At 51.9% G+C, this 9,966-nt stretch overlaps 1 protein-coding gene across 6 annotated transcripts in view; it reads left to right on the forward strand.

The window, feature by feature from the left end:
- Positions 1–6,142, forward strand: part of WBP1L (WW domain binding protein 1 like) — a 57,509-nt gene extending 51,367 nt beyond the window's left edge. For all 6 annotated transcript variants that reach the window (XM_080596916.1, XM_080596917.1, XM_080596919.1 and 3 more), the window contains 2 exons: positions 2,337–2,498; positions 3,832–6,142. In XM_080596916.1, coding sequence (XP_080453042.1) covers positions 2,337–2,498; positions 3,832–4,571 — 902 coding nt within the window. In that variant the 3' untranslated portion in view covers positions 4,572–6,142. The remainder of the gene's footprint in view (positions 1–2,336; positions 2,499–3,831) is intronic.
- Positions 6,143–9,966: the final 3,824 nt, after the last annotated feature.

A 9,966-nucleotide genomic window follows, 5' to 3' on the forward strand; every position in this document is an offset into this window, starting at 1 on the left:
TCCAGCATTAATTTATTAGCCCAAACTGCTGTGTGCTGTTACTGCCTGTTGTTTACAGAGCTGCTGCGTGTCTTCCCGGCGATGGCTGAGCTTACTTTGACCCCTACTCTGAGCTTGTCCATCAGTTTGTCTGCAAAGCACTTCGGGATTTCTTTGGAATGGGTAGGGGAGATTTCTAAAGAAATAGTTTTTTAATCCACTGGATGCAGGCTTGGGTGGGAGCAGTTATTCCCTGCAGAAAAATTCGGCTGCTACAGCTGAGATTGCTTAACAGTGGCACTTCTCCAGGACATCTTAACTAACGAAGTGCTGCCTGCTACCACTGCCTCCAGAGTCCTTGGGAAAGGACATGAAAAAATGTGTTAAAAAGCATCTGTTTTCATAACTAGCTAAAATCCCTGGATAGCCGGGTGTAATTTTCCATTGTTTTTGAACGGACGATCACGGATCGCTCTCTGAAAATAAGGAGCACTGGAAGATGAACTGCAGGCCTGCCTCAGCGCACGGTGGCGTGCTGTGCGAGTGACCTGGTTTTGAGGGGTTGTTCTTGCTTCCTCAGCAAGCACGGGCCAAGGAACCTTCCCTTAGCAAAAAATAAAATGTACTGGGGGGAGTTTTCAAACGGCGAGACGGTGACTGCAAACGCCTGGCTTTGGAGGGAAGGGTGGGCAAGACTGATCCCTGTAACTCGAATAAAAAGGCTTTTTTAGGAGCAAGAGGGTGCTCAGAGGGCAGTAGACAAAAAAAAAAGGCATGCAAGACTGTAATTTGGTAGCGAGTTTTGATAAATTTGGGTACAAGGCAGAATCTAGCTCATTAGGGAAACAGGTTGTGCAAGGCGAGAGGGAGATTTCGGTTTGCTGTGCCAAAATACAGGGAGAATTCGGGTTACGACACAGGGAGGTGCAAGTCCCTGCTCAAAACGCCGGAAGGCACGATGCAGCACATCCAGCTCACCTGCAAACAGCTCTCTGAGAGCAGCGATACGGCTCGCTTGCACTTTGTCCTGAGACAGAGCAATATTCCTCTCATTCTTGAGATTCCTAAACTGTTCACCTTTCCCCACCCAGCTCTTAGCAGAGAAAACACTTCTAACTCAGAAGGGGATGCTGAAAACAAGGTGTTGTAAAGCCAGGCCAGAGGGTTTTATTAGGGAGAAAAAAGCAGGCTGATACCACAGGGCAGAACGACTCTGTTGAAAATGTTTTTTTGCACTGATTTTGTATGTTTGGGAATAATAAAGAATGGCAGAAGTCTTACCAAGAGAGAAACCGTGTTGTGATCTCTGCCGAGGAGCGGTTGCCAGGCCTCGTGTTTATAAAGGAGGAACTCTCCTGGTATTTTTAGCTGCGAAAATTAAGCTTAAAAATGATAAAGATTACAGAGGCCCCTGAGCCAGACAGGGCTGTGGGCTGCAGTTGCAGGAGGCCAAATCCTAACCTGGCGTAAGCGGTGTAGCTCTTTGATATCTCTCTGAAACGTATTTCTAATGTATGCAAGTGGGAAGGGAGCTTTAAAGAGCGTGGGGGGGGGGGGAGTTACTTGGCATGTTAGCAGGGCTGGAGAAAATTCAGGAAGCGCTGATGTTAAATTCCCTTTTAAAGAGCACTGCGTGTCCTGTGGCAGTGCACGGAAACCAGCCGCGGCCACAAACGGAGCAGAAGCTCGGTTTCTTGAGGATTCGGTGTGGGGGGGCTGGATTAATTTAATTTTGGATAATTTAAGACATTGAATACAAAAATAAGTTTTAAAAATATTTTGAGACGTCTATGTAAAAAGAGTATGTTTTTGTTAAACATAACAATGAAGGATTTGGGCTAGAAATTAAAGAGCATCGCAAACAAAAGCAAAACATAGTGCTTGGGGTTTTTCTCTTCTTCTGTGGTCAATCTGCAGAGTGTCTTTTGTGTCTTGATTATTATTTTCAAACCGAAGTGGCTGTGGGAGTCAAATTCAATGCTATTCGCAGATCTGTTTATATATTTTGCCAAAAGAAGTAATTTCCAAGGGGTGGGATGGATGGTTTTTTTTGGGGGGGTGGGGGAGCCAGAGCTCCGTATTTCGTTCTCCTCCAGAGCCGTGACTAGCAAGCACGCTCCATGTCGTGCCAAAGCATGTACAAAATTACCCAAATCAGCGAAGGCTCCCCGAGCAGCAGTCCCTTACGCAGGTGGGCACGTGCAGAAGCCTCCCGGTGCCCTGTGTATTCCTGCCTTTAGGGCAGCGCGGGGTTCGGATCTAGACTTCCTAGGGATCTTCCCCATCGCGTTTGTAGAGTTCCCTGGGCTGGATGTGGCTCTTGCGCCCCGGCTAACGTCTCGCTCTCCCCCCCGCAGGGTTTTGGCTGGTGTGGACCATCATCATCATTCTCAGCTGCTGTTGTGTTTGCCATCACCGACGCACCAAGCACCGTCTGCAGGCCCAGCAGCGGCAACATGAGATCAACCTGATCGCTTACCGGGAAGCCCACAACTACTCAGCCCTGCCCTTCTATTTACGTACGTACCTCACGTCGCTTTTCCCAGAGGCCGTGGGGAGCGGCGGTTGGGCTCAGCGAGAGGTGGGGACAGCTCTGCTGCCTCACCGGGGCTTGTGGAGAATGGAGGTGACGTATCGCAGCTGCTGGATGCGTGTCAGCCCCCTTCACACGTACTGCTGACTTGGCCGTGTGTGCAGCGATCACCTGGGTGCCTTCCTGGAAAGGTTTTAAAAATATTTCCTTCGGGATGCTCCTTCTCCTTCCCAGCCTGCAAACACAGCTGGTGGGAGTGAGATGTGAGGGGGTGGCTTCACGAAATTTGGTCGCGCGGGATGGGTGGAAGTGGTGCCTCAGCTGGGACCGTGCTGGCTTCCACCCCGTGCTGCAGCTCCCAGGCCACAGTGCTGCTGGCGAGCATGAACTCCGTGAAGGAGTTGTTGTCCGTGGCTCAGGGAAAGCACGAGTGATTCGTGATCATAGTGCCCTGCTGCGGTATGCTGGAGTGGTGACCCTCAGCCTTTGACTGGAGGTGCCACAGCTGAGTTTCCTATAAAAGGTTGTCGAATTGCATGTGCAGACCTGCTTTTCTCATTCAACTCTTGCCCCAGCAGCTCTTTCCTCCCCAGCCCCAGGGATACGCAATTACGCGTGGAAAACTACAGTCCTATCTCTACAGGTTTCCATTATTTAAGTCCATTCTGTCTGTATAGGCTATTTTGTTGCCTGTTATGAAATAAATAAAATCTTTCTTAGATTTGAGGGTCTGTAAGTACAACAAACCCACTTCTCTTGCTGGTACTGCCAGTTTATTCTGACCAGACCAGAAAAACTGAATCCACCACTGAAACAACAACCATGAGCCCAGATGCTGAGTTTCTTGTAGCTGTTTGCGTCTCTTCATATTCACACACAGCTTTGTGAGATGAAATCTTTGCTCTTGAAAGTGGAAACTCAGCTGAGAAGCCAGTGTTGGAGAGGGCTGGCAGGTTATCTCCCAGGTTGTTCCCTCCAGCCAACACAGGCCACACCTTGGTGTGGTTTATGGGGCCATTTGGGGTATGGCTGGGTTTGCCTGGTAGCCTTAAGTGTAGACCTGAGAGCCATAAGGTCTGGCTGCTGTTTCCAGCCGTGTCCATCTCCTCCTGTAACTGTACCCTCCTGTGCTGCGATCGCTGCTTCTCTAAAACACCGAATATCTCTTTTGGTTTAATTTTTGGCACCGCTCGTAAAGCCCATTGTTTGGTGGCAAGGTGCTGGCAGATGACAAACGACATACCGACCTACGTTAATAACAAGTTTCCTGAGATAAGCTGTTCGCGAAATAACTTCTCCTCCTTGCCTCCCGCTTTCAGGGTTTCTGCCAAATTATTTACTACCTCCCTACGAGGAAGTGGTGAACCGACCGCCAACCCCGCCACCGCCATACAGTGCCTTACATCAGCAGTGCGTCCCAGCAGGCAGCAGTAGCACAATCCCAGACACGCCAAGAAACCTGCAGCCAGCACAGAGCAGCTCGGCGGCACCCAGCGGCAATAACAGCAGTACTGACAACACCGGGTCCCCCGGCCTCGGGGACCCCGAGCCTTCCACCGCCGCGCTGGTCGAGCGAGCAGTTGCCAAAATGCAGAGCGTGGAGCCCGGCGGTACCAGCACGGGAGCTGAGCTAGTGGAGAGGGCCAGTCCCGAAAAGGATACGGAGTGCAAGGAGGAACTGCTAAAAGGTTACAGCTCTGAGAGCTTAGAGCAGAGCAGCGCGATTCCCGACGCGAAGGACAAGACGCCGGGCAGGCAGCGCCGCTTCACGGGCGACTCGGGCATCGAAGTCTGCGTATGCAACCGGGGCCATCACGACGACGACCTCAAGGAGTTCGACGGGCTCATCGATGATGCTCTGGACGGGCCCCTGGACTTCTGCGACAGCTGCAGCGGCCGCCCGCACGGGGACGAGGAGGAAGGGCTTTTTAATGCCGCGGAAGAGCAGCACCGTGAACACAGCCACCACCACCTGCCCCGGCAGCCGGTGTGTGTACTCTTGAACACAATAAATGAGCAGGACTCTCCAAACTCTCGTACCAATAACTCCCCCAGCTAAGGTGGAAGAGTGGAAGGGAGAATCGGGGGAAAAAAGAACACAAAGAAATAAAAGAAAAATAAGCAGATTAAAACTTTAAGAGGAGGAAAAGGTGATATACAACCTTATTATTTTTTTTTTTTTAGTTTTCCTCCCCTCCAGTGTAATTCGGGGGCTAGTCCCGAAGGCCCAGCTTGTGGGGGACGGGTTGCTCTGGGTTTTGTTAATCATGTCCATCCTGCTCTGTGAGGCAGGGAGTTGTGTTTCTCAATGAGACCTTCTAACAAATTGAACTTTCCCAATGGTGATTTTGGTGATGGTTATTATGAGTTTGTTGGTTTTAGTTTTCCAAAACACTGCTTTGTCTCGCAATCAGTAAAGCTCAGCAAATCTCACCCTGGGAGGATACGAAATGACCGTAAGGCTTCAACCTCCAGGTGTCTTCCCAGAAGCAAGCAGCTTCTGACAGTGCCGGCAGTCAGTAGCCCAAGAGTTCTGGTTTGATATCGTGCTCTTGAGGCATTGTGGATTTCTTTTCATTTTAACGTGTTTTTTTTTTTGTGTGTGTGTGTTAAACTTTCCCAAAGCTGATGAACGCCTCAACACATCAGCCCTATAATCTCTGGTGCTTCAGTGTTTAAGACAGCAGGTAGGAGATTTCCCACTTGAAGCTGGTAACTGAAGGACCAGTTTCTTCCAGGAGTGTTAGTCTACCATAAGCAGTCTGAAAAGAAAGGGTTTGCAGAAATTTGCCTTTATATGTAATTTTCAAAGACAAGTGTATCTGTTCAATGCCTCCAAGAGCACAGTTAGAAGTAGAATCAGGGCAGCTGGGCTGCCTTCCAAGTACTGTGGTCTCCGAATGACCTTTTCCCGGTGTGCTGCAAAAGGGCTTGGCTTTATTTTTTCCTTATTTTGCACCCCGAGTGCAGCACACTTGAGTTAAGATGACAAAAAAAGAACAGGGCTCTCTTTGGCCAGCGTGCCTTCAAGCTTCAGCGATGCATGTTGAACAAATGGAGACGAGAGCTCCGTCCATTGCGAAGGGATGACTTTACCATGTCGATGTGGAAGACCTGTGCAGTATTTTTTTTTTTTTAATCCAAAAGTTTGGTGCGATTCTGATGTTGACCACTTACAGGAAATGAATGTCTGTTTTCTTTTTTTTTTTTTATGGTGGCAACTGGCTACTGTATAATGTCTGTGAGCGTGTGTGTGTGACTGCAATCCATGCATGCGAGTCCTACTGGTAATATGAAAACCTGCTGTAAGACTGCAAGAAAATTTACTGTAGCTTTGCTTTAATAAACGGTAGAGATTTTGTTAGTAACAACCCGAAGGGAAAAAAAAAAAGTAAGAGCTGAAACTAACATTCCCTGGAGTGCTCGTGTGGAAGAGAGCACAATTCAGACTGTGTATCTTGTTCTTGGGTTTTCTCCCCGTCCCTTTTATAATTATGGTCGTCCAGATCATTACTGTTATGGGGAAAAAAAATTGAAAACTGAACTCAGTCATACTCAGATTTGATTGATTGAAAACCAAAATCAGTTTCAAATGAGGTGGAAACCAAAATATAATGTCTTTTCTGATAACTTGCCTGCGTGTATGTGTATCATTTTTTGAGTTAAGAAAAAGATCTCTTTAGTTGGTGTTTTTTTTTTTTTTAACTGAAGGTACGTGGCACTGTCCTGAATACAGATGATGGAGCAAGTGGTGCTTATTTCAGTGTTTTACATGCTTGAAGGTAAAACTCACACTTCTAACTTAAAAAACACTTCTAACTTAAAAAAGGGCAACTTGTAGGAGAACCTTGCTCCGTGCACCCTTTTCCTTCCGGCTGATCAAAACAGCACTTCAGTAGGTGTATTAGGGTGCTCTTAAGAATTAAAGGCTCTGGTCTGGATTCAGGGAACTTTGTTTCTGGATGCCTCCTGTGGGAGGGATGGGGTGATACCCCCGGGGTGTGCTGGCTCACTGTACAGCCGCGTAGGGACTGGCCACTTGCAGCTCTGTTCACACAGTTGAGAAGAGAATTAAAGATCCTCGCTGCCACCCCTAGAAATTCTCCATGTACTGGCACTGAGGTTTGTTCCTCACATCATGAAGGAAGCTAGAAAAAAACACCATCAGTCCTTACAGTGTGGGATTTTCCTGCTATAAATCTTGGGAATGGCCCTGTGCTGGTGGGAGAACTTCTGCCAACGTTCCTGTTACTAGAAGACAAAAATCTCCGTGTTTGCTTTCCTGCCTTTTCACTAAGAGCAGGAGAACCTGCAGTCCTCTGGCCACCGAGGTGAGTGCCCGTGGGACAGTTGGCCCTGGGGATGTTTCTAATCCTCAGCTGTCAGGAACAAGCAGTGGTGTGACTGTTCTGTGACCCCTCCATTTTCTTCAGGCTTTTAAAGAGCAGAAGGAAGCAAACAGCCCACGAGCCATGTCTATTTTATTTCATTGATTTTTTTTTCCTATGCCCTTCTTGCTCTTGTGGCAGAAAGCTGGCACGTGCAGGACTGTGAGTGTGGCGCTCTCAGTGCTTCGAGCTTTTAGACCAGGTGTCAGGCAGGTGGCATGGGTACAGGGCCGGATCCTGGCAGAGCAGATGTCCTGGCTGGTCCCTCCTTGGGGAAAAGGTATGGGCAGAGGACTGCAAAAGCCATGGCTCTGAAGCTTTAGAAAAGCTTCACCTCATGTGTGGGATCCTCACATGTGTGTGCCTTTGTAGAAAGTCCCATGCTCTGGGTGTAAAATGAAAATCAAAGAGCGCACCAGCATTTTCTTTACAGGATGCTCTTAAGTGGCGTTGGCGATAATGCCTTAAAAGAAGGCTGTTTTTGATGGAGCTTACAGGGGCAGGGTTGGTCGGGCACAAGGTGTGCTCCTGGTGGGGACAGGGGAGCATCCCTCTGTCTTCACAAGGGACTTTTCTGCTCCAACGGCACAAAATCCCCCTGGAAACAGACGTGCAGTTTTCCTTCAGTGTATCCTGTGGCTTATTTGTACATCTGCATGTGTTAAATCAACGAAGCTGCTTTGGCAAGTGCTCCTGCACTTGAAGCTCAAGAATGGTGGGAAAAAAAGCAAAAATCTGGGGTCCCCTCAATGAGCATGACGCTTTGTATTTTTCCTTCTGTTTATGTGCACTATCTCTTCCGAGCCTTGCCCCCTGCTAGCCAGAGGTGGGAAATGCCTGTGTTTGCGTAACCCTACGACCAGAAGAGGAGGCAGGCTCACCTGCCCAGCGCAGGGCCCAGGGAAGCCGTGGTGCAGCCGAGCTGCCTTGCACGTGGCCACAGGGCAGGAGGCCGGGGCGAGCCTCCTCGGTGGCAGACCGAGAACGTGTGGGTTCGCTGAGAGGGTGCCGGTGACGCCAGCCGGGCTCTGCCTCCTCCCCGGCACCCCGGGATGTGCGTCAGAGGCCGGCGCCTGGCCCGCGGAGCTTCCTGCCTCCCAGCCTCTGTGAAGGACCCCGTCCTCCTCCTCCTCACGTCCCAGGCGGGACGTCCCGCCGTGACCTGCTCCCGGCAGGCCTGGGAAGGCCGGGACCGTTCCCTTTTCTTCCTCAGAGCTGTTTCCCCCGCTCCCTTGCAGCCCGGATCTGTTGTTATCAGATGGGAAGCGTGCCCCGCACCGGGGCCTGCCTGGTCCGTGGTGCAAGCGCCATGTGCTCTGTGCCGGGGGGGCTGCGGGGTTGGTTCTCGGTTTGTTTTCATTTCTCGGTTTGTTTTTGGCCGGGGATGGCTACCTCTTCATGGTGCTCAGGGCAAGCTATGGGAAAGCCGCCTTCCTGCTGTCGGTTCCTCCCTCGCAGGCTGTAAGGAGCAGGAGGAGACGCGGCACGCTGCTTCCCAGTAGCCCCGCGTAGCTGCCTCCCGAGCCCCTTGGATGCAGAGCACACTCATATCCTGTTTTTCCCCCGTGCAAATGTCCCGGGCGGCCCCAGACGGAGGGCAGAGACGCAACGCGACCCGGGCGGTTACATCAGCAGGGTTATTTTGGCAGGGAAAGTGGCGGCTGCTTGCAATGGGCCAGCCAAAACCCAGCGGCTGCCGCCGAGGTCACCCCCGGCTCTCCCGCGGCACGGCCACAGCCAGCCCCCGGTTTGGGGTCACTGGATCCTGATCCGGTTGGAGGGCTCGTCCTGGGCACCAAGGCACCAAGGGTCTGCACGTTTTGGGTTTCGGGGACCTCCATTTCTCATGGCAGGAGGATGGATGGGGAAGCCCGGCTGCCACCAGCCCAATTGAAGCTGCCTGGTGGGGTTCGGGGGCTTGGACCTGCGTGTCCAAACACAGCAGCACGGCCCCGTGCAGCTGCCCAGCTGTGAATACCAGCCCCGTGACTCGGCAGCATCTCTCCCTGCCTGTCCCACAGCGGTGCCGGCAGCTGCTCACCAAGTGCCTGGATGCCGGGCAGACAGCACCGGGCGCTAAATCCCCTGCAGTGGCTTCAGATCCCAACCAGACGGTGGGGAAGAGGTGGGCTGCGGTTGGGACTGGGGCCAGGCACCCAGCATTTGTGGCGTGAGGCTGCTCGCCCAGCCTGGGGACGGCGTGTGCCTGCCCTGCCGAAGAGGGAAACCCGGCTGGAGCACAAGATTTGTGCAAATCGCTGCGGGTGGTGCCGTCCTCTGGCTTAGGACCATCCGCAGGCACACGTTTGGCATCAGCTGCTGAGCAGCAAGGGGGCCGCGCACAGGCTAAGTGCAAACATCAGCTGTGAAACAGAGCACAGGGCTAGCGGTGGGGAGGGACTGGTTTTATGCTGGCTTTCCTGCCTGCTCGCAAGAGTTAAAGCGCAGGGGGAAATAGGCAGGGAGGAAGCGAGGTGTGCAGGGCTGAGGAGGGGTCGCGCAGCCGTGTTGCTGCTTAGTTAAATATTAAAAGGTCAAGCAATCGAGGAGCAGAAACCTAATTGCACACTGCCCTCCCTGGCAGGGCGTTTTATGGCAGCTGACGTCCCATCTGGGAGGGGCTCTGCATGCACATACATGTGTGTGTGCATACGAACATATATGTGCGTGTGGGCATACATAAACACAGCCCTGTGCTTTCGTGTGCCTGCACATGCTGGTGAGTACACGGGTGTGCAGGCACGGGCACACCCCCCCGTATGTGTGCAGGTGCGTGCAGCGGTGTGTGTCTGTGCCCAGAGGGAGCCAGGCGGGAGTAAAGCAGCAGGAATATTTAAGCTGTTTCCTTCTTTTCCCTGTGTGAAGCAGGTCCCAGGCAGAGGGAGCACGCTGTCCCCAGCTCAGGGATGGGGTGGGGGGGACCTTCTCCCCTCAGCAGCCACGCAGAGGGGCCGTGGCATCTCAGCCCAGCACACACGTGAGGTTTTGGGGCCGCCACAAGCCTCAGGCACCTTCCCACCCGCTCCTGCCCTCTGTCACCTGCCCAAAAAGCAGCCGGAGCCGCGC

Source organism: Anser brachyrhynchus (genome assembly GCF_964034855.1).
Source record: "Anser brachyrhynchus genome assembly, chromosome: 6".
NCBI classification, from domain to species: domain Eukaryota; kingdom Metazoa; phylum Chordata; class Aves; order Anseriformes; family Anatidae; genus Anser; species Anser brachyrhynchus.